Raw genomic sequence first — 25821 nt, 5'->3', positions numbered from 1 at the left:
CAGTTAAAATAATAGGTACTTTACAATTTTGTGTCTTTAAAATGTTGAAATTTGTAATGAGAACATCTGGAAAAAAATTTAAAAATGACCAAACTTTTTAGAGAGAGAAAATTGAAGCGAATTTGGAAATTTTTTGAAAATATCGTGCATTAAAAGATGATGGGAATTATCATTAGTGTCATTAGTGTCATTAAAACCACAAAAAGGGTTGTTAAAAGTCATCAAATTTTGGAAAAATTGTTTTAAAAATGTCTCAACTAAAGTAATTGAAATTTTGTGCGATTCAATAACTTTTGTTTTTTCCTGACCTGAATTCTCGAATTTCCACAATTAATGCTCCCCAAAGGTCGTTTCCCGGAAAGAATTTTCCCCAAAAACGTAATTCCGAAATGTAACAGTTTCTGGCAATTCTTATTACGTACAAGCCCAAACTTTTAGGAAATTTCGACAAAAATCAAAATTTCTTTGCAATGTTGATAAAAAATAGGCATAGGTTTTTTTTTAAAAATTTTGGCACACTAATAGATGCACTTTTAGGATAATTATGACCATAAAAAATGCTTTTTTTTGGAGTTTGGCAAAAAATTGGCATTTTTGACAATTTGATAGAGAAAACAGTTTTTTTTGGCAGTTTTGATAAAACATCAGTCTTTTTTATAGTTTTTTCGCGATTTTGGTCAAAATGTACGTAATTGATAACCAACTGATTTTTTTTTGCAATTTTTCCAAAAAAGCAGTTTTTTTGGACAACGTGACCAAAAAAGTTTTTCTTCAGTTAAAGCAAAAGACAAGACTTTTTGGCGATTTTGATTAATCAGAAGGATGTTTTTTGAAATTTTGCATAAAAGTGGGCTTTCCAGGAAGTTTGACAAAAAAAAAACACACAACAGGCTTTTCTGCCATTTTAACGGAAAATGAAACTTTTGTTCGATTTTGTGCATTCAACCCCTCTTCTACTTATAATTTTACTTCTTACAAAAATTTCACCTCAGGCAACCCTTCTCCTTCACATTGGAAAATTATCCCTTAAAAATGGTCAAACTCTTGTTTTTTTTTATGTTTCACGAAAAGTTACAAAAATAGAGCAAAAGTTTTTCTTTTAGGAAATTATGAAAATGCATTGAGAGCAACTCTTGTGCGTCAAATTTGAAGAATACACTTCAAAAATGGAGGCAGAATAAGACAGATTATGTTGAATTTTTCAAAAATAGACAAACTTTTTTGTTACAAAAAATTCATATTTGAATTTATTTCTCGAGTATGGAGATCTTGAGAAGTTTTTGAACTCCTCATATCTCTCCCAAAGACTTTTGACCAGCAGCCAAATTTCAAATTTTGACTTTTCGCCATAAAACTGAAATGTCTGTATGAATATTGATCTCAGACTCAAAGTTCTGGGATTATTCTAGTTCGATGTCTCAAATTTTCTTCGAAATCATAAGTGAAAAATCGTAGAAATTCGTTCAATTATGAGAAGTGGGAGGGGAGGGTGTGAAAGACCTCAGTTAGATGGACAAAAAAAATTGGGACATAAATTATTTATTAGAGCATGAAATTTTGAAAAAATTTAGTAAATTTTTTCGATATGAGCCATAGGTTAAGAAATATGGCAATTTTTAAGAAAGGGAAGTGGGTAAACTCATAGGAAATTGGAGCATCATTGGAGGAAATGTCACTTCGCCAAATTTATCAGCTGTTTCAATGTCTAGAATTGAACCAATCGTGGAATGAGTCAGTTAAATTTTTTCCATTGGAAATTTGGACTTGGTCGCTTAAGATCATTTTTGAGTTTCAGCCTCCTAGGTCAGTTTTGAGAGTCTTCGGTGATGATAAAAAAATCAAAAACCTTGAAGGAAATCCACTTTTTTGAATCTGGAAAAAAGTGAGAAAAGGTTCGACTGTGAAAAACATTCGAAAGGGACATCTAGGGCATCAAGTAAATGTTCATGGCAAATCTGAGCCTTCCAGGTCAATTTCAAGGGGTGGGAGGAGTTGAACTGGGTCTTCCAAAATCAGGGAAATATAGAAAAAACATGCTTTTCCCCTCCAAATTGCTCTAAGATGATGATTTGAATACATAAATGTTATGTAACTTTTGATTTTTTTGACCATTTTCACACCTTTCCATCCCCCCCCCCCAAATTTGAAAGTAGGCGAATTTTGATTCGAATTTGTCTCCACTCGGAGCTTTCAAATCCAACGCCTAATAAAACCTAAAATACTGCATTTGAGCGAATTTCGTTGAAATGATTCTGGCTAAGATAGATATTCTTGAAGTATGAGGATCTGAGGTGTGAAATCAGAATAAGGCATATTTTTTTCTAAAATGCTGTTTCTCTCGTGTTAATTTTTCGTCATCTTCAGGTCTCGAATATAAACGATTTTATAGATATGTATTTAATTTATTATTTTTTTAGTTCTCATTTTAGAAGATTTTTGATTGTTTAGAATATAAAAAAAAAAAATTATTAAACGTGGCATTTTCGAATCGTTCCTTTTCACTCTGACTGTTCTTGAATTTCATCTGACCACGTGTCTGCAAAAAGTAAAAACAAAGTTCAACAGTTGATATTTTTCAATTTTTTCTTCTCATGGAAGAAGAGAATGGGAGGGAGGAGTTATTGGCTTTTCATGAAACAAATCTAATTAACTATATATATAACGTACTTACTCGTATTCACAAGTATGCGAAAATTTAGTCATTATTTACTAATTTACGTCAAACTCTGAGTTTACTAATCAATTCAACTCAAATTTCGTTAGTTCAAAAACTGAAAAAATGGGGTAAAAAAGACCCTATTGGTTTCATTTCATCAGTACCTACGTAATCTTAAATTACTCGAAATAATTTTTCAACTTACATTTGCACTGTTTTTTTTTGTTTTTGTTCTTTTTTTTTACAAAATTACATCTATTCTTGTGTACGACGGGGAAATTATCGTAATTAATGTAATTTTTCTTAATTTTTATCGCTGAAAACCCACAACTTCGATTCGCTCGACGAGAAGAATGATGAATCGTAAGTACACACGTACGAGTGAAAATATAAATATGTACACGAGTACGAGACCTTGACTTTTTAAGCATACGTTGAAATATTGAGCTCGGTACTCAGGATACCTGCGAACAAATTAGACAACTCGACGCGAGGAGGCGACGTTCGAGTTAATTTTTACAACGTCGTAAATTATATGTACTTTAAGAAGTCTTCTGCTGCGCTTATTACAGTACAATTGAAAAATGTAAATAAATAATGGTAATTTGATTATAAAACATTCTCGGTGTCGGTATCAATGACGACGGCGTATCATGATGGAAAATCCGATTTTTACTTCGAGAGAGTAGGTTAATACGGGGTTATTTTTTTGTTCTAATGGTAAGATAATCTTCATGCATATACGATTCAGAAAATACCTCTATCGTTACAACAAGTTCTATAGATATTTGCAAATTGCATTAATCCTCTAGGAGAACTGATGCCAAGGTTCACACAGGTGTTTTAAGAGGGTTGCATATCTCACACCCTCTTAAAGTTACATAGAACATGGTGTGACGGTGCTGGTGTGCTTCAAATATCAATATTCAATACCATAGGATTGTGCATTCCTTTGACGTCATTGTTTTAAAATGTTAATGGATTTTTTTGCCTTTTTGTTTAAATATCAGCCTTATCGAATACACATGTTATTGTTATTCACTTTTCGGCCGATGACGTTTGTGAATCATTTTCCTCGTGACTCTGACTCCAGAATACACCGAAACGATGAACTTTGCACGTTTAAATATTTACATTTTGTTAAGGCACGTTGCTTTTGATTTGGTGTTTTTTTCCACATACGATACGTCGATCGCTGCCCTCCCACAAATAAACCTAATGCTGTCGTCAGTGGTCGTGTTAATAGGGTATCGATACGTAGTTGAGAATTTTTAGCAATTTGTTCGCTTTAATTTAGTCGAGACTTGATTTTTTTCCAATTTATTTCGTAGAAAAGTTCCCCCGAACTGTTAATTGACTATTTATTGCGTTAATTGTTCGCGTATATTCGTATTCGGTTTACTGCGAGTTTTCAATTATGTCTGGACCATCGGAAAGGACGTATTTGTTGTTCAAGAAGGTTAGTACGTAATATACTCGTAATTTACGTGATTAAATTGTTGTTTTTCTGCACACTTGTGATTTCTGTGAGGAAGAATTTTCCCCAAAATTAAACAACTGCATCGACGAATCGAAACTTACGTACGATTACGTAATTTACCGAAACTACCAACGATATTTGGGCGTAATTTTACCTACTCGCTTGTGTATCGAAGGACGCGATTCGACAAAATAATAATCGAAAAGCCGAGTAATCGTCGATTAATACAGACGATAAAGCGTGAAAACGTGCGAGAAAAATTCTCATCAGCGCATCGAGTCGCAGGGATTGAGGCAGGGTGGTGAGAGGTGGGCGAATTTTCAATGACATTGAAAATACACTCCTCGACTTGGTTGGTATTTGTTTAGCTCGTCGCTTCTTCTTCTTCATTCTTCTTCTTCTTGTGTAAACTTGGCGAATTTTTTTCAGTTTTTGTAAAAATTCACTTTCGATGGGTTTACTATCGTCAGTATACTTAGGATATGTTTGTTTCGCCGGCGGCGGCGATTTCTGTGCTTTGGTCTCCCGCGAGGTTCTTTGTAGTTACCGAAGGTGGCGATTGTTTATTTTGTTGTAGTTTTAGCTGCTGAACTCGTTTGTTTACAAGATCGCCTGTATGCGAGAGAAGAAGATCACAGAGAGTAATTTTTTCTAAAGGTATGTGTAGTTTTTCAGCTACATAAGACTAGTTTCAATTTATGTTGTCGTCGTCGTGTTTAATTTTACGATCTGGTGTTATCTGTTTTATTATTGTAGACGGCCTAGTTCGACTTAACCCTATTTTTAAATTATCGGGTTAAAAACAAAATTGAACTTGAAAGAAATTTATTGATTTATAACGTTCGTCCTCAATCACTTTGGTTGAGAAAGTCTATATAAAATTGGTTAGGAAATTTTTTCCCCGGTGTTTGCTCAGCTTTGTTTATTTTAGATTTCCTATGATGTATGTTCTTGGTATATACGAGAAGAAATTGATTCTTTTTTACGTTGTTTGGCTCGTTTCGAGTTACTTTGGGTGTATTTTTAGACAGAAAGGTCAATCGAGTGAAGGAGGAATTTCATTACTTGGATGAAGTTTCATCGAGTTGAAATTCGACAGTTTTGAATTAAAGTATAGTACTTTGAAAGCTCAAAATGAACATGCGGGAGAGTTTCGTGTAGTAATGAATCTGCAGGATTAGAAGCATATTTAAGAAAAAAGTAAAGGGAATACACCCCCCCCCCCTCAAAAAAGTTCATCGTGTTTGGAAAAGCATAATTTTGAATTTGAATTCTACTGAATAAGTAGACCCTATGTTTTAGGATGAGTCGTTTTTGAACTTTATTGAGGAATTTTGAGAAAATGTAAGTCTTGGGGATGGCCAAATCAGACTTGAATAAACGTGTGGAAAAGTTCAGATCTTCTACCTTTTTGCAAGCTGTGATCTGTTGCTTCAAAATTGAAAAAAAATTGCAAATATGTAGTTTTTCAAACTTTTCTAGCTTTTTTTGATTAAAACATGGAAAAGTATCAAAAATGAATTGTTTTTTGAAATTTTGGACTTGAAATTATTTGAGTACTTCTGACCACTGTTAAGCTCTCTACTTTTTTGGAATTTGGGGAGAAAATGCAACAAGGTCCACCCTTAGATCTGTTGTCGCTCTGCTGAGCCAATTTCTGGTCAAGTATTAACATGCAAAAAATCTTTCCGCAACCCTTCAATACATGAAAATTCTGTTTTTATGGACTCCTGTCCATTTTAGTGAGTTGTTTGAATAGTTTCACGCATTTGCCAATTTCAGTCTCTTTTTTGATCAAATTTCATCCAAAATGTCTTTATCTTTTATTTTCCCAAGATTCTTTTACTTCTCGGATTAACTCATTTTTAAACACCTAAAAATCACATCATTCAAGTTGCCTTTTTCAATGTAAATATCCCATAACAGGGAAGCAGAATAGTATTGTTTGAATAAAGTATGTACGAGTATGTTTTGTACATGATTCAAATCACTTACACTAAAAATAAGAACGTATTGGAAGAGTAGAACGTTTCTTCTTTCGTTTAAAACCAAAATCACCTTACTAGCTTGGTTACAGAATTAATTATTGACTTTCAAAAATTACGAATTTCCCATAAGAACGTGTGTAAAAGGAAGGAATGGTCACTGTTTCATCTTATCAGTAGTATTTTCAGTGCACAACGGGATTTCAAAAAAAATCATAGCACAATTTTGAAAAAAAGCACAACATGATTCTGAATTTACTGTGCTATTCTGAAAGCTCCAAAGCACAACGCGATATATCTTGAAAGCATAATGTGACTCCAAAAGCACTACAGTTCTGAATGAACCTCTTGGGAGCACTGCAAAATCACAAATGACTGGTAGGATTTGATTCAGAAAGGGTAACCACCTGCTTTTATTGTCTAGGTACTGCATTTGTGTAAGGTGCACCAGGGGAAGTTGGAATTCGGGGTAAGTTAGAAAACTTGCTCTAGCGTCTAGAGGTTTATATCTGGTGAAGTGCCACTAAAGGTGACTTGAGGGTACTACCCCTACTTTATCACGGCATACAAATTTTTGCGATTCAGTTTCATTTTAGATGTCTTTGGTTCAATTGTATTTGGTTGTTGTTTTGAACTTGTTTTGAATTTGTTCTAAAATACAGACTTTCTATTTCTTAGTTTTTCGCATATAGCGGACGAACCGTGCGTCCTAGTGAAAATCTGATGAGAGTGATCTCAAAGAGAATAAAATTCTCTACAATTTTGTAACTATGTAATTTTTCTAGGACGCTCCGTTTGTGATCTACGCCTCGGCAAAGTTTAGCCCCTTCTGACTTCCCCCCATTTGGGGGAAATCGGAACAGTTTATATTTTATTCCACTGAGCGAAAGCTACTGCGTCAATCGCGCTCAAATTTTCACCATAGGTTAAGAACCCTTATGAAAACCTACATAATAAATTTGATCCATATTGGTTCATACTTCATTAGAAGAGGAGTAACAGCTGGTCAAAGTTGAAATTGCGAAAAATCATTCTGACTTGCCCCGGTGCACCTTAAATGAAACACCTGCAGAAGTTCTAAAAACCTTTCTCAAAATTGAACAATAAAGAAAATTTTATAACCCCTGTGGTGTTACATTTAGGTATAAGCGAGACAGATAAGCGAATACAATGGATCATTGAAAATCAATAGACGGCAAATCACTTTGATTTATAACATTTAGAAAATAACCAAATTTGAAATTTTTGTAAAAAGTTTCTATGGCCTATTGTGTTTGCCGATTGGCATCTTTTATAAATATAACACCACAGGGGTCATAAAGATTTTACGACCCCTGTGGTGTTACATAAATTTTGAAATTTAAGTGACGTTGGCTTCACTTTTGATAAAATCTTTTCCATTGTTCAATTTTGAAAAATGAATTTGAAAATTGAACATTAGAAAAGATTTTAACACCTGTGGTGTTACATAAATTTTAAAATTTAACTGACGTCGGCTTCGCTTTTGTCCGCTTCTCTTTTGATATGGCCCTTTTCCTCTTTTTTTATTGTTTTTTTAGTACAAATTTTCATAATTAATTGAAGAGCTCTATTCCAAAGTGGGTTGAGTCATTTTTTTCACCAAAAAATGCGTTTAAAATTTTTATTGCTATTTGTTCTGTTTCGAAAGGTTGGTGCACCTTTCCTTTCTTTGGACATTGAACAATTGCTTGTAGAAAAAATCACTTTGAAAAATCGATGACTTGACTCACTTTTGAAGTAAAAATCTCCGTAAAACGTGCTTTTTTGAAAAATGACTTAACCCACTTTGGAATAGAGCTCTTCAATTGCAATTACTCAAGAAGCTACTTGATTAATTACATTTATAATTACGACATTCCCTGCCTCAAGTTAAGCCTCACCTACGTATGAAAGATTAAAAAAAATCGGCCCATTCCTCTAAGAGAACATTCGAGCCAAAGAATTTTTCAACTTTCAGAATGAAAGTAATAGTGTGCTACACACACTAAAAAACGTTAAACTCCAAATTTTGTTGAAATTTCTAATAAGTTAAGTCAAAAAATTTGCATGCAAGAAGATACAAATGTTCTGTCCCAGCACATTTCCATCCATCACCCAAATTATTCTATTATCCGCAACTCTAATAAGTGGGACTTACTGTTTATGTACAGGACAATAATTTAATTATTTTTCAGTTTCATCTCCTCCCTACTCCTCATCCAATATCTCTTTTTTCCCCTCTCTAAATTGAATTTCTCCCGTTACTTTCAAACAGAGTATTTTTTCAAGTTTGATTTAGCGTTTAGTATAAAATATGTGATCGTTCGACTCAATTTACAGTATAGTGCAGCATTATTAATAGTTTTTGCTAGGTGTGGGAGGGGGGAGCGGGTGGAGTGGGGAGGTGAGGTGCAAAAATTGATAAGAAATCGTTATGTATATCGTTTGTATGGTTTTGAAGGTCGTCGGACTCAATTCCGGTGATATTTTCCCGATTAAATGATAACTGCTCGAGTTGTATTGAAGGCTCGACTTATTTTGAGTCAATTAGAAGCGATGTGTGATTTAATGATCATTAACCTTTTCACACGTTCGATTTTACGATAAAAATTTTCTGTCATTAAATCCACTTTTGCAATCTAACATCTACATTGCACCGTTATCAAAAATTTATTTCCGTCGAGTTCGAGAAGGGTCGCGATGAGGTGTGTGTCTGTGTATAGTGCAAAAAGCTGATGAAAATTCGTCGTGTATGTCGTTTACACGGTTTTGAAGGGCGCCAAACACAACGCCGGCGGTATTTTTTCGATTAAATGATTACAGTTGGCGTTGCATCGAGGGCTCGTCTCATCTCGAGCCAATTAAAAGCGATGTACACTGTACAGTTTAATCATCGTTACCAGTATGTCGAAATGTCATCATATCAGAATTTAAAAAGGTGAAAAGTTCACATGGCGGCGTCGTTTTTGAAAAAAAAAAAAAAAAATTGTAGCGAAATCTATTCAGCTGTTGAACAACGATAATAACGTGGAGGTCAGTACCGTTCCGTTGTCCGTTTACTTAAACGTTAAAATTTTTTAAAATTATACGACTTGGAAGAGTTACTCGTAGATTGACTAAGTTGAAGTTCTTAAGTATGATTTTACAGAACTGAACGAACCTTGCCTAAGTCTTTTATATTCGAATGACATTCAAAATATGAAAAAACAATCGACTTGTGTCGAATACGCCAGAGAGGCATGAAGAGCAGTAGACAAATGCGAAAAAATTTGATTAATGAGTTCTCATGCAGCGTGCTTCGGTATGTACTTATTTTGTATGCGAACGAAATATACGAATACACGATCAATGTTAATGACTGCGAAAAATTTATAAAGATGTTTTCGAAGTTAGGTTTTTAATTTTTCGTGTGTCGTTTTTGGAGGGAAAACTCGTATATTTTACCTACCTAGGAATGTTCAGTGTACGACGAAAATATGTAAATAGACAGAGACAGCCCAGCCCCCAACACTACATAAATATTGTATACGTAGGTCTAGGTACCTGAAGGATGGATTTCGGTTGGTTTATGTGTGAAAAAAAGTTATCAGTGACGTGAACCTTGGTTCTTGGTTTCGAGTAGAATTGTCATTTGTCACATTTGTGTTGTAATTTTTCAAAAAGTGTAGTCTATAGTGTGTGTGGTTGACTCGTCGGTGGTGAAAATTCATATATGTATCTGGCTACTCGTATCTACGTGTGGTTTTGCATTATTGCGGCTTGATATCTCCTCGTATTGCACTTTGTACCATTTTAACGATCGCGAACTTACAATTACGTATAAATGTATTTGAATTAAGGGTTGCCCAAATCGTAAACGTCGAACTTGGCACACAATTGTTTGTTAAACAAATTGCATTAGGACAGAATTACATACTAGATAGTTTGTTACTTCACCTTGAGAAGCGATTGCGTGTATCAACATACTACAAGTACGCCCCGTCTCCCTTTTGACGTCTTCAAATCGATAGTTTTTTAGTCGTAAATTGAAAAATTCAAATCCATTCGAGTGCAAGACGTGTTGATGGTGTCGATCGGTTTCATTGTTTTTCCCTCGTGTACGTCTTCACTGTGCAGAAAAAAAAATCGCGCACGCTCAATTTTTTTTATCTCTAAAGCCCATGAATTTATACACGACAGACTGATAACAAGCTGTAAATAAAACATACACGAAATTTTTCGCTGTTTGAGTTACACCTCAATAATGTAACTGCAACTGCAATATAAGTTTACCGACAGTACGTGCGAATTGTTTCTTATGGAAAGTTGCTCCAAGTTTGATGATGTATTTGCGAGTTCTCAATCGACCTGTAATACCATGCCTTTGAAACACATTCGTCCTCAGATGGATGGGGTAAGTGAGAACTTTTCTCATTATTTAAAAGTAAATAGGTACTGTACGAGTAGATAACGTCGTAGGGGTTTTATTGATAACTAAGTTTGTGCAATCCATGATTGTTTGGTTTTCTTAATGGCATTTTTCGATATTCTGTAACTTTTATCATCGTATTTGATATTTTTTCACCAGTGCTTATCTGTTGACTTTACCTGATATTGATTTGATATTATGGTCTGTCTTATCGATCTGTTCACTAGGAAACGGTTTTGTCGGTTTGACTGCGAAAACGAATGTTTGTTGTGTCGATGAATGACGCAGGTATGTCAAATTCGTGCATTTTGAAGAAGGCAACGAGTGAGAAAGAATTGTTGGAATTTTTAAGGTGGATGAAAGGCAATTGAACTTGAATGTGACTTTATAGAAGGAATTGATCAGTTGACTAAGTTGGAAAGGTGAAGCAGATTGATTTAATGGTGGTTTACAAAGGGATTGGTTTTGAAGTCGAGTGAAATTTTGATGAAATATTGTGCCCTGCTTTTGATCCCCCTTCAGTGTCAAAAGTACTGAATAAAAAATTTGGAAATAGAATTTGAAAAACCTCCAATATTATGATTACTCAATTAGCTTCATGTATGTTCCCAGCCACATAGGTATCACTGGAAACGAAACTGTTGATAGATTAGCAAAAACAGCCGCTACCCCCTCCCCTCTTACCACTCTCACTCCTGATGACATTAAATCTCTAATCACTCACAATACATTTACTAACTGGCAGAACTTTTGGTCACAACAAACTTCAAACAAACTCTTCCAACATAAAAAAACTACTCTCCCCTGGAAAAATCTAGGCCACCTGAACAGAAAAGAAGAAATCCTGATTACCAGACTAAGAATAGGCCACACAAAAATTACTCATAACCACTTATACCAAAAAGAACCAAAACCCTCATGCCAATTTTGCAGAAACGAACCCATATCCATCCAACACATACTTTTCAACTGTCCCCAACTAAAACAAAACAGACTTACACTACAGATAAAAGAAAACCCACCTACTATCCCTGACGATCCCTCAGAAATACAAAAATTCATCTCCCTAGTAGAAAACATCGGCCTCACAAACCAAATCTAACCCCCCCCCCCTTACGGGTGTAATAATCTTGTAATTATAAACACCCCAAAAAAAAAAAAAAAAAAAAAAAAAAAATAATGGTTTTTTAAACCTTTTTTCCTTGTAATTAATTTTATAGAATTTGAAAAATTATAATGGTTTTTTAAACCTTTTTTCCTTGTAATTAATTTTACCTCCTTCTAAAATCGATCTAAAGAATTGGTCAAGTGGCCATGCTAGGTAAAATCTTCTCCTCAGCTTTATTATCAAAACATTGGAATCACAAATTAGCCATTTTATACGAGTACAGCACATCAAATTTCAACATGATGTGAGTTGGAAGCAGTTGCATGGCCAGAATTTTACCGAAAAGTGGGTAAAATTTCTGCTCGAGCCAAGCAATTGGTCGAAAAAACGTCAATTTTTGTATGGTTTATTCTGAATTATTATCCGCAAGGGGGGTGACGAGGGCCCCAGTTGCCCCCATCTTGGTTACGCCACTGGTTGAAAGTTTAGGGAACCTGATAATGTATATTTAAAGTGACAGTATCAAGTTTTCGTTATTCTAACAAACTACCAATGAAAAAAAGTACATTAATAACATTGTTATCTAACTCTAATAGCAATTTTATCCAATTCGTTTTCAAAAAACCTGCAAATTTTAGTCTTTTTCCGTCTTTGTTTGCTGTAGTTTTACCAGGAACAACTTACTATGTACATAGACATACCTACCTATGAGTTGGTAATTATTTGTTCGATATTAACTTTTAAAATGCTAAATTTTTTCGAAAAAATAAATTCAGCGAGGAATGATCCGTCTGAGTAAAATCAAGTTGAATTTTAAAAAATTGCAAAATCTTCATTTTGTTTCAAATATTTTGGAAAATTTTACAAGATTTCAGAATTTATCAACTTTTGTAAAAATTTTACATTTTTGGCGAAAAGTTAGTAAAATGAGGGTATAAAATTCGTTCAAAAATCTACAAATTCCGTCCTTGGGTACGATGTGTGATGATCAATAAAAAAATCCAAATTATGAACTTCTAAAAAACTATTACCTGAATGTTCTTTACGCCATCATATGACAGAAATTGATAGAAAAAGCTAGTGGAAGGAAGAAGGTAACGACCATGAAAAAATTATAAAATTTTGTTGTTGTTTGTGACAGAATTTATACCTACTTTTTTTCGATTTGTAGTACCTACTTTCTCAATACCGACGTAATATGAAACTGGGCACCAGAGAAGCCAGAAATGTACACCTTCAACGCTTCTTTTGTATAATTATATTTTTTTTTCAATGATTATTTTTCAAATTGTAGGTAAGTACAAAGAAAACGATCCTTCATTTTTTTATTTAATTTTTTGAAAACATTTCTGCTTGAAATTCTGTTCTTTGAACAACGTTTGTTCGCTTGTGTAGAGCCCCCCCCCCCCCCCTCATCCAGGAAAAAAAGAGAACATAAAATACAAATTTAAATCTGTGAACATTTTTTGAATTTTTTCATTTGTATGATGGGAATCTTTCTAATTTTAAACTCAAACATCATATCTCAAAAGCAAAGCCTTTTAGGAAAAATTTATCACATTTTATTAATACATATAACATTTTTTGCTCTATATAATTTTTTTCCAATTTTTTTTCCTTCGTGAGATCTTTAATTGCATTCTAAAATTTTGCGATAAAAAACTTTTAAAAATCAAATTTTTTATCGCAGTAAATGGATCGATTTTCTAATGACAGGGTGTCTAACGGTCATGAAAATCATGAATTTTGCTCGAAACACACTTGAAAATTTTTCAATAATCTCATAAAATGAAAAAAATCAGAAAAATGAAAAAAATTGAAATACCCAATTTTTGATCCTGTGAAAAATGGCAACCCTGTTCGATTTCCTTTTAGTTTCAAGTTATTTGTTTATTTTTATTTTTTTGAGGGGGGGGGTATTTTCATGCGGTAAAAATGTGAAAAATAGGTCATGATTTTTTTTGTCTGGAAACGAAAATTATAGAAAATTATATTTATCATCCGTATAGAGTGCAATTGATATTTGCTTCCAAAAGGCTTTGATTTTGAGATACATAAATTTTGAGCAAAAATTAGTAAGTTCAACATTGAATATCTATATATTTTTTTTTCATTTCAAGGTGCCAAAAGGCCGGATACTGCAGAGTCCAGATTATCTCGAATTACTCACTATCTTCATGTCTTTTGAAAATGAAAATAAAATTTGATTCCCCCCCTCCATTAAAATTTTGTAAAAATCAAAAATGTTTTATTGAAAATTCTGTTTTTTTCTTGATTTCTCATGTTGTGCTATTTGCTGCACACTTTGTAGTTGAACGTTAAATCCGTATATGAGCCTTCCTATGCAATTGAAAATCGTGAGCCCTAAATTTATATTTGAGGAGCCTCCCTCCTTCCACTTCCTTCACCACAATTTACAGTTTCAGTAATAATTGTTGACAGCTTGAATCCGTCTGGAATTTCTTCCAATTACCTATTTTATGTTTTTTTTGCTCATGTTTATATTTTTCTCTATTTTCAATATTTTGATTTTTTTTGCAATGGGCATTTTTAAAATTTCAGAAAAAAATTCTTTAAAAAAACTATTTTTTCTAACGAATTTTTAAAATGTTACTCTTGTATAAGTGTAGCATAACATCCTCTGAAAATATCCTCCAATTCCATTTCTAGATCCAAGTTTCAATTATTACTAATAGGAAGTGAAAAGTCACAAATTTTCATTTTAGAAATTTTTTGCACGGTTTGACCTCGAGTCACTTTTCCAATTTCTTGATTTCATAGCTTTCTGTGAGGTACATATTTTCACCTGTTTTAAATTGTTGTATTTTTTAGTGGCTAAAAAAGAAGTTGAACAGCAAAATAGAGGGGAAAAAATTTCGACCAGTGGTTCCTAAGGTGTTCGGAATTCAATTTTTAGATTTCATATGGTGAATTTTTTTATAAGGTTCACTCTCCCAAAGAGGTCTCATTTCACCAGAAGATCTGAAGTGAGAAGGGAAGAAGGCTAGAGAGCAGCACTTTACGTCGATCTGACATTCTACCTACAAAAAGTCATAAAATTGTAGTTTTTATATTTTTAAAAAGAATCTCGTACAGTGGCATTTTCATCCTACTCGTATGCTTAGCTTCTACGTACAATACTGATGCATAAACAAAAATAACAAGTTTTGCAGTGTAAGCCTTTTTGTAACTCTACACTAATTCAATTACGTACGATATGGCCTAGTTGTTCCATGAAATTTAAATTCTTACAAATTGATTACCAAGCTTCAGCTTGTACATATTTCTTATCTCGTTCCCGGTTCTATAATTCTCAGAACTCTTTATGCAATTTAGTTATTACTCTTGCAATTTTTTTAATTCTACAAAGAACCATATTATAAATCCCAATTAATCTCTATGATCCGAATTCATCAATCAACGCGCGTGTTTGAAAATGAAAATTCAAAAAATTCCAATCAACAGACTTTATGCATTGCATATACTGCCTGCATAGAGAGTTGAAGAGAATACAGCTTCATCACTTCATCGGGCCTTACTCTCTTTCTGCATCTCTTTGATGCTGTAAACAACACGCGCCATGGGTCGTCCATGGCGAATCGGTGTTCTATAGTTTGTAATTAAATACAAAGAAAAAGGAATTTGTTTAGTTGTATCGAGTCATGAACGAGCATAATTGTCTATTTATAACTTTTATTAAAAAGTCATAGAGTGTAGGTACTCGTCACTCGTCAGTTTACTACAAATGAAATAATGTCGCATTATAAAAGGTACAATTTCAATACCAACTAGTTTCAATTATAAATCGTTTAATGATCCATACGTGTAAAAAAAAACCGGTTATTAGTGCAGGAAATATATACGATCGACGTAGCTCTGTAATGAGAAAATTTTTCTTTCCATTTGTTCTCGAGTCATAGAGATAGTAGCAAAAAAAAAAGCACAACTTGGAGATATTGGAATCGGTCACGTGTATTTGCAACAAGTGTCTGAGTTTATCTTCATACATAGGTACATTGTAAAATTTTCAAACTTATTTTTGAATTGAATACTTAAAAATAAAAAGAGGTTAATTATAATCGTGTTATTTGCAACGTTCAATTTGATAGTCTAGAGCTGAGCAAACTTTTATCTGAAAGTAATCTCGTCATTTCATCATTTCCATGTACGTACTTTTTATCTATGTACTTAGTCATGGCTGAAAATCCAACCAATCGAACGAATCGAAGCGAAAAATTGATTAATCAACTCTCTATACGGTTTTTTATCAAATTTATAGCAAAATTTAACCGATTATAGAGACCTTATGACGTTTTTACGATAAGCTACTGTACGTACTTGTACTTCTACTACATGCACTAAAAGTTGAAATATCGAGCTTGCGGTTGTTCCGTTTGTTTTAAAATTTTATTTTTTATTTTTTTTTTTCGACAAACTCGTTAACAATGTCAGTGCATGAAATTTACTCGTATCAAAGATACGCGAAAAAATTTCCACTAAAAAGTATTACTGCGAGTATATTATCAGTGGATTGATAGCTTAACTAACAGTTGAAACGATATATAGTCGTTTTGGTGAAAAAATCGATCGAATGGGAGGATATTTATTACGCAAATAGTACTGTCGAGAGTCATTTAGATACCTACCTAGAGGAGAAACTTGTAAGCTATAACAGAAGTACAATAATTTCATCATGCCTTGATTTAGAATGGAATTTATTGCACATGGTTCTCTAGTGCGATTTATTTCCTTGTACGGAAGTGTCCCTAAGGGGAGGGTAAAAATATGAATAGTATTTGTTTTATTGGATGTACACACGAAAATAATGTAACTTACATGTATTGAGTAGGTGGTATATGGGAATTGGGGTGCGGTGAGGAGGGGGATTTTTTTTTGAGAGAAAATATGGTGTTGTTAACTTGGTTTTTGGTTCCTTCGGGACAACGGAGATCCTTTTTATTGTTGAATCAATTTTAAATTATTTTCTCGAAACTGTTGCATTATTGAATAATAATTTGAAAGACAATGTATTCGAGTATGACGATGTTTTTTTTAGAATTTTTTTTCATTTTGATTGACAAATCGCCCTTCCAAACTCTCTCTCATGACAAATTAATTTAAATTTCTTTCGATTTCTTGCTTTTCTGCACCCCCCCCCCCATTTCTTATCTCCAGTTGAATGCATCATACCATTTTTGCCTAAGATTTGATGGCTGTTTTCCAATTTTTACCGCTTCATTGGTTGTGTAAAAATCACGAAACTTTTATTTATTTTTTTGAATAATTTTTTATGATTTGTGTGGGTAATTTTTTTAATGGATTTTGTGTTTTGAAAAATATTTATGTGCTCGACTGCTCGCATATGCTTTTATTTATGTTTTCTTTAATTTTTCCATTTTCCATAAAATTAAATATATATGTACCTATGTATTTCCTGCATCGTAGTTGATGAAGTTTTTCCATATTTTGCCATCGTTATTCATGCATTTGAAAATTACACGGTCATTAAAATAATATGTACACAGTTTAATGGGCGAGGTTTTTTAAAAATACTTTAGTGTATTATTTGGGAACTTTTTATACCTTGAAGATTGATATCTTGAATATGGGTCACTTCGCTTCAACTTATGTAAACCTAGGGTGCTTTCTTTTTGCTTATTCTGATGAATCCATAGTTGAACTTTTTCGTGCTCTTTTGAGGGGAAAGGGGCGAGGAGTTATGTTTATAATTTTTTTTTATTTGCACCAAAGCTTTTTATAATTTAACTATTTCATCATTAGTTCAATTTTCGAGTTTTTTCTTCAAATTCTAAAAATATCTGATGTAATAAATTTTTTGGAGATAATTTTAATCAACATGATTTTATTGCTGTTGTTTTCATCTGGTAAAATAAATTTTGGCGAATTTCCTTTTTCCCTCTTTTCATATGGATGTGTACTTTTCCCAAATTGCAGAAAAGTGCTGATTTTCCCTTTAAACTGTTAACAAAAAGTCTACCTTTTCCCCCTTTTTAGAAAACAAACTTTGAAATTTTCTTCTCTAGTGCCTTCTTTTTCTTTCAGAATTCGAATTTTGTCTAGTTCTCTTTTTAAATGTTTTTTGTAACCTGAAAAAAAATTCAAATAAATTTTGACTTGGTACTCTTGAAAAATTGAATCATTTCAAAAAAAAATTTCTCAAGTACACGATAAGGCGAAAATGAGAAAAAAATCATAGTCTTCATGTATTCATGAAGAGTGCAGCAAAAATATTGGAGGAAAGAAATCCAGTGAAAATGATTTTTCTTGGTTCAATTTTTGTGAAATTGTATATTGATTAAAGTCTCCTCAGAAAATCTTCTCTTCTCTCCTCTTCTTCCTTCCTTCTAAAATAGGCATAAAAGTTGGAAAAATTCGAAAAACTTTTTTCAAACACCTAGGTGAACAATGTGAACATATTTGTACCTACAATCATGTTAATTTGATAAGCTCAAATATTTTCCTAAAGTTTAGTGTGTGCCTAGCACAATATTACGAGTATAGTATTGGTCTCGGTTCAACTCCAAGAAAGGTAATTTTATCAACTATCCAACCATTTGTTATACATATTGGACAGATTATGAGAATCATTCAAGCGGAGGAAATAGATTAGTTTTCAATCAATTTTGATGGGTAATTGCTTATTAGCAATTGTAATTTTATCTAGTCCATCACTTTAATACATAATTTTCTAAAAAAGGTAAAAAAAGAGGCCATGTATCAAGATTAGATAAGGAGTTTTACCACCTGCTGTGTTCATTGTACCTTGTATACCTACCCTGATATACCCCTCAGTCCTATTCCAACACCAATGCTACCCCCTTCCCCCAGAGGTCCATTGCCAGCTACGTGTGTCAAGTGGGAGTGGTTTGTTGAGATGTTCGTTCCCCCCTCCAAGTTTTCAGTTATCTTAAGCGGGATTGAAATTTTGCAGTTCATTCCATGTGCTACCTTTGTGGAGAGTACATCATTGTACTTGTTGGCCTTGGCTTGGTGTTGAGTGATTCTTGTGTGACCTCTTGTCAGGGGTTTATTTATAGGGTGCTTGTTTAGGAAGGAATCCATGGAGACAGTTATGCAGTTCAGTGAGCAGGTACATACTTAATATTTATTAGGTAGTCTTATCCAATATTTTTTTTTATTTTAGAGTTGAATATTTTTTTTAATTCAGTTGTTTTCATGAATTGAAATTTTTCCAATTTAGTTTTGAATTTGAATTTGAATTTGGTTAAAAAGCCCAATATGCTGTGGCAAAACCAATATGTTGTGGCAAAGTCAGTATTTGAAATTTTGTAAATTCAAAGACTATAGGAATTCTAAAAGATGATTTAAATTCCAAAAATTGATTTAAAATTTCATAAGGCAATATGGAATTCGGAAAATTGATTTGAAAAATATTGTTATTGAAGACTATATTCTGCAAACTCAAAGACAATGCAAACGCAGAAATTATTCTAAAATTTTGTACATAATTTAGAAGATATGCGAACTCTGAAAAGCAATTTACTATTTTATAGGCAATGAGAGTTCTGAAAATTGATTATAATTTGCAAACAATGTGAACTTGAAAAATGATTACAAATTTTGTCATTTGAAAGCAATTGTGAGTTCAGAAAATTGATTTGAAATTTTGTATAATATGAAGTCGTGCGAATATTATTCTGAAATATAATTTAAATGTTTGTAATATCATAATTTGTAAGAACTAGTACCTTATGAGAATTCCAAAAAATTATTTGAAATCTCATATAATTATTAAGAGGAAATGGGAATTTCAAAAATTGATTAAAAATTTTATAATTTAAAAGAAAAGTGAATTTGAAAACTGGTGTGAAATTTTGTAATTTAGAGAGGCAATGTAGTAGCAAAGCCAAAATGTTGTTACAAAATCAGTAAGAAGTAGTAAAGATCGTGCCCTGCACCATCAAAATTTGAAAGCAGTGAGAATTTCGAAAATTAATTTCAAAATTTAGTCATTGGGAGGCAACGCAGAATTCTGAAAATTGAATCAAAATTTTGTAGGCTAAATTTAAAGACCGTGGGAATTTTGAAAAATGATTTAAAATTTCATCATTTAGAAGCTATACGAATTCCAAAAATTGATGAAAAAATTTCATGATTTAAAGTCGAAGTAGAATTCTGAAAATTGAATTTTTTTTTTAGAATAATTTTGAAACAGTTTTTTGCTATTTCAACTCTTTAATCAATCTCTGCTCTTTCCCAATCACTTTTGAAATCTGTACATATTTTTTAATGTTGAAAAATTATTGAATAAATTACCTGAATATGGATATTTTTATTCAAAAAATTACTGGTTTTTGGTTTTTTCAAAGACAAAAAAAAATAATGAAGTTTTAAATCTTTTTCAAATGTTGGGAAAATTATAAAAAATTCCAATCAATGATTTTTTTATACAAATATTCATATTATTACAACTATTTTGGAGGAAAGACGTTTTCTCTGAATTTTTTTTTTCAATTTTTTATTTATTAAAAATTTTACAACATGAAAGAATTAATGGCACCTAGTAATAAATTTCTAAGAAAAATGACATGATTTTTCATCAATAATTTTTCAAAATTAAAAAAAAACAGTCTGGTTTTAGGTGGGATTGCGAAGGGGTGAGGATCGTTCAGTCTGTTTAAAATTCTTATTTCTATCAGGTCGTTTTAAAGTCCATATCCAGCATTTGAGCTACATCTCCCCCACCCACCTCTCATATTCAATCTTTCCCTAGGAAAAATGGCAAAACTATCAACTGTTGTGCAAACTGAGATAATTTTTTATATTTTTTTAAAGAAAAAAAACTGTCGTTTAAATGTTTTTGAGACCTAACACAAGATTTTTTCAAGTCCAAATTTGAGGCAATTTTAGTTTTTTGAAAAAATAAAACTAGTTCTTTGAATAGGTATTGAAACAAAACAACAAAGTTGAATACAAATCGAATAGCTTTTTTCTGCGAATGACTCATTATACTTGCAAATTTTACCATCGTTCACGCGTCTGGATAAAAATCCACCATTACCGTTACTTCTGCGTGTGTTTTTGTAGTTGATTACAGACGTTTATAAACATCGATTAAACATATACGAGATATGTAATTAAAAGAAACAATTTTCGCTTTAATTAAACACGAGACTGTAGGTTACTCGAATATCGGTGAACTTTTAGTACACAATCAGCGATATCAGCGTACCCTTTAATTTCGCCCCGAACAATTAAAGGGCATCGATTGCTATGTCGGTTTCGGTGTGATTCTAAAATTAGTCCTTGCACGTGATTTTCCATCATCGCAAATGACAAGAAAGTATAAGATTACATCAACGTCGAGTGGAAAGGTACCTTATGTTAATACCATAGACAAGACATTGTTAAAAAAAAAAATAAAAAAAAGAAACATCATTTATAAACGTGACCGTTATCGACGGTGGTTTGTTTACATTCGAATTACGAATACACCGCACCTCGCAAATAACATAGATGAGCTTCGGGCTTGGAGAACTCGTCGTATAGTGGAAAAAATTTTTTGAGTCGAGTAATCGAGATTTTTGTAGTGGCACTTTGACGTATGCAATTTGAAAATTCGCCATCTGTGTGAGTGATAAGAAGTCTAGCCGTGTGAAAGTACCCACTTATTAAGGACTATCAGTCGAGCCAAAGATTCAGTTTAATTTTTGAGGTTGGTCGATTTAGACGCCTTTCTCGTTCACATTTATAGCGATTCTAATCGCTATACCGTTTCGCCAATTGTGCTAAGGTAAGCAAAACTACTCGTATTATGCATTTATGTGTTATTTTTTTTTTACGAATTTCTTCCTCGTTCGTGCATTTTGACGTCATTCGCGGCGCTGCTCTTGTTGCACGTGCGTAATAAGGGTGTTGGTCTCGTGGTTGTGGTCGCCGGTCTCGCGACTCGGACTCGGTGAGAGGAAAGTTTCAGGGTGTGAAGGGCGATTGCCATTTGTCGTGTATTTGTGTATTACGTCTTTGGGTCGACCAGTGAAGGTGAATATGCAGATTTATTGCCAACCTACCTACCACACTTCGTCGCGATTGTCACGCGAATGGCGAAAATTTTTTCTCGTTCGAGATAGAAATACCGGAATTTTGAAAAATTGCGAGCTCGAGTCACGTAACTTTGTGTGACGTAATGATAACGTATCGTTGCAAACGTCTGGGTACATTTACTATTTGTTATGTCGCATTTCGCCTCACCTCGTTTCGAAAAGAAAAAAAACTAAGAACGACAGTGATGTTTTGGCAACTGAAAAATAACTCGGTGTAACCTTAAAGACCTATTTGTACGATGAATGCATCAAAGTTGGACTAAAAATTGCACAATTTTATCTTCTAAACCAGACAAGCCGAAAAATCATGATACAAATCCTCATTTTTCACCCCCTTTTCTCACATGCTTCGAATTAAATCGTACTTTTTTAAAACGTTTTTTGAAAAAGAAATCCCGTCTCGCGTTCTATTTATAATTATACGACTTTGGATGTAAATTTTCATAGCCTTTGTTCGGTACATCCTACGTAGGTATTACAAGAAAGCTGGTAAAATGCCTATATCGAATTTTAATTCGGTCCGAGATCGTTTGAATTTTTTAACGAGCTGTGTAACAAAAGGGATACGCTATAAATGGATATTTCATAGCGAAGTATAATGGCGAGCGATCGGTGTTAAAATTTCCATATTATATTTTACGGTCGCAGACGTAAAATTTTCCAAACAGTTTGAAAAAAAAGCGAATTTACGGGGGTAATTTAATAGCAATGGCGACCGACTGCTTGCTCTGTAGTCTCGAAGATGGTACGATGGTGAATTTTTAAAAGTAGGTGATTCGTTTAGCATCGTGTTACTTTGTAAATGGTGTGTTTAGGGAAAAATTGGAGTGAAAGTTTATTTTTTTTTGGAATCAATTTTTGAAACTTGATCTGAATGTTGGTGTGAAGGTTTCGTGTTATTTTTGGTGATTTATATTGCCCTTGAAGGTTGGTGTTGAGTTGATGGGGGAGAGGGGGTTGCCTTCCTTGTCAGGTGTTGATACGAATGGATTTATTTTAATTTCATTGGTGTTTTTTTTCTATGAACCTTTGTTTTCTCAGTTGACCAATTTTTTTTCAATTTTTGAAGTATGGGTGTTGACTACGTAATTGATCTTTCTATCATACTGATTTAAATATTAATTAATTTTTTTTTGTAGGAAACTTTTCGTTCGTTTCGAAAATATTTTTCTTTCACCTTTAGTTTCGATCTGAAAATGTTTATTAGTGTTTTAAAGCCATTTCGTAGAACTTTCAAGTTGTTTTTTGAAATTTTAGTCGTTATTACATCATTTTGGCTAGTTTTTAAAACGATTTTCTGCACGATCTATGAAATATTGTATAAATAATTATGTAGATCGGTCCTAGACTAGTTATATTTCTTATTTGGTGATGGCAAGAGACTCTGGAATATTGAAAGGACCTCTGAGAGTGCTCAAGCTCTGGTGGCGAGAACCTCATAGGCTGTTAAATTCATTCTATTGATTTTTTTATGATCGAAGCCCAAAAATAGCTTATTTTAAAGATCAATGAAAAAAAAACATTTAATAAAGTTGAGCTTTTAAACCATCTAATTGTCGAATAGGAACGTTCATGTTTTTTAAATTTTTTTCTTGGTATCTTCAATTCCCCCAAAAAATTGTTTTTTTTGTGATGAAAATTTTTTAAAATACAATTTTTTCAAATTTCTGTTCAGAACATCTCAATTTCAAAGTGATTTAACGTCTAGAAATACATTCAATCATTTGCTACTTGTAGGAAATTTGATACTCTGTGGTTTTATTTGTATTCATTTTTCTCGTAGAATTCTCAGTTTTTCCGAAAAATTGATTTTTGTGATGATAAATTGAGTAAAAATGTCAATTGGACTTTTGTACGAAGTACTCCATCTCGAAAACAAAACTTCCTAGAAAAAATTGAATCACATGCTTCTTGTGAGAAATTTTATGTTCTGCATAATGTATAATATTTTTTCATTTATCTTTATTTTTCTTTTTGGGCTCTCAGTTTTTCCTTTTAATTAATTTTTGAGATGAAAAGTTGGGAAAATTATAATGTTTTTTCAACTTGAAAAAAAATTCCAATCTCAGTTGATATTGGTAGGACTCTTTAATTTTTTTAGTAGGGCCTTCTCATTTTGTCAGGAATTGATTTTTGTGATGAAAAATTGAAGGAAATCAAATGCTATCGCAATTGACTTTTGTTAAAAATATCTGTAACAAAGTATGGTACGTAAGTACTCCTGGAGAAAATTGAATCACTTGCTTCTGATAGGGTAAAAAAATTTATGATCCACGATTTTTATTCTTTTCTTTTAAAAATCAAAGAACTTGTAAATAACTTTTTTAGGTTAGGAACAGAAATAAATAGTATAAAAAAAATTCGTAGGACCCTCAGTTTTTTCAAAAATAGAATTTTGTAGTGAAAAAAAGGCTTTTCCCACTTTGATTAATTCTAGTTGTGTAATGGATTAAAATTCTTGTGCCTTTTTTTTCTCTTTTTTGAAATAACAAATTTTTCATCACAATCAATTTTTGCTGATTTTTTTTTTTGACATTTGGTCAAAATATCTCAGAACAAACGTTTCTAGAAAAAAGTTAATCCTAATTTATTAGGTAATAATGGAAAATTTTATGTCCAAAAATGTTGTTCCTCTTCATTTTCTTCCGCAGGATCTTCAGTTTTTTTCTAAAAATTGACTCTTTCGTTGAAAATTCTGTTCTGAAAGTACAACTTTTTCATCACAACCATTTCTTGCTGATTTTTCTGAATTTCGCTCAAAATTTTTCAAAAGACACTTCTAAAAATTTGAATTTTTTTTTCATTTTTTATAACAAAAAATTGACGTTGAAAAACAACAACACGAGGAACTTACAAAAAAAGTGAAAAGAAACAAGAAATCGATTTTTTTCTTTTTTAAATTTACACTTGAAGTAAAATTTTTTATAATTGATGGAAAGTTCAATTATTCGAATGTTTCTGAATTAAAAAAAAATAAAACGACAACAATCTTGTAGATTGCAAAGATTTTGAAAAAATTGAGGCTGAATTCATCGTGTATAATGTGTTTTTTTTTCAATTATAGAAATTCCCCCCTTTCCCTTCCCCCTTCCCATCCAATAAAAAAGGCACCTGTGTATTTTTCACTTATGAATGAAACACAAAAAACTTCCACTGTAAATTCATAAGTTTCTAACGCCAAAAAAATTTCAAATTTTAAAAAGTAAAAAATTCAAATTTACACTTTTTTTCTCTTTTGCTACTTGCAAATGACTCGTTAAAAATCGACTGGGTACATCAGCAAGACCCATCTCTCTTTCCCTTCAAAGTAATTTTTGCATCTGCTGATATGTGGTTATTTTTCAAGAATATTCGCGTAATTTACACTCTTGAAAGACCGAAGTAAATCTTCATTACATAAAACGTTATCCTTTAAATTAGCCATTAGTATTTGCTGATTCATTGAAATCAGTCTACGTATATCAATTTTCTACATTTTAAAATGACTTTGTAAACTCGTAAACGTTCTTTATCAAATTCAAAAGCACACGATAAGTACAAAATGACGTTTCTATATTTTCTTGAACATTTCTTTTTCCGGCTGAAGTGTCGAAAAAATTGCTTCCTAGAAATACACGCGTGTTTGAAAGTGTTTTATTTCATCGTAAAATTTTATCTCTGCTGTGCTGTATTTTTTCAATTTTTTTTTGGTTGTATCTTTTTGATCATTGGAGGAGCTCTTTTATAGTATTCAATAGCTACTGCTTTCGTTTAAAGTAAATGAAGCGAACATTCTAGCCTCAAGATACTGTACCTACTTGTTGCCTTCCTCGAAAAAAAAAATTGAAAAAATACTCGAAATGGTGGCCATTAAACAAGCTTACTTGTTGTAAGATGTTTTCGTATTTCGAATAATGTACAAATGTACTTTACTTAGTAGCAAATTTTCCAAAAAAATTGCGTTGAATTCAATATGAAAGTTGGAACCTAAAATATTTTTTCATGTTTTTCTATTGAAGGTAGGTATTCTTTTGGTTTGACAGCTGCAAATTTATATAGTAGGAGACGAAGATTCGAACAATTTTAAAGTGTTTTATGGTTGATATTCGTTCTAATGTTG

The 25821-nt window shown here is 32.5% G+C and overlaps 1 protein-coding gene across 10 annotated transcripts in view; it reads left to right on the top strand.

The window, feature by feature from the left end:
• LOC135831196 (facilitated trehalose transporter Tret1-like) overlaps positions 1–25821 on the top strand; it is a 143286-nt gene that overhangs the window by 39939 nt on the left and 77526 nt on the right. The window contains exon 1 of one of the 10 annotated variants that reach the window (XM_065344051.1): positions 4059–4115. The exons of 5 other annotated variants lie outside the window; for them this stretch is intronic. In XM_065344051.1, the coding sequence (XP_065200123.1) occupies positions 4074–4115 (42 nt within the window). In that variant the 5' untranslated portion in view covers positions 4059–4073. Of the gene's footprint in view, positions 1–4058; positions 4116–4769; positions 4794–10171; positions 10515–18703; positions 18749–21262; positions 21413–25821 lie in introns of those variants that run through there. 4 more of the 10 variants (XM_065344464.1, XM_065343707.1, XM_065344137.1 and 1 more) reach the window with 4 other exon arrangements.

The sequence above is a fragment of the Planococcus citri genome, chromosome 1 (assembly GCF_950023065.1).
Source record: "Planococcus citri chromosome 1, ihPlaCitr1.1, whole genome shotgun sequence".
In the NCBI taxonomy this organism is placed as follows: Eukaryota; Metazoa; Arthropoda; class Insecta; order Hemiptera; family Pseudococcidae; genus Planococcus; species Planococcus citri.
Note: the sequence above shows the minus strand (reverse complement) of the source record. Positions and strands in the feature narration are given on the sequence as shown.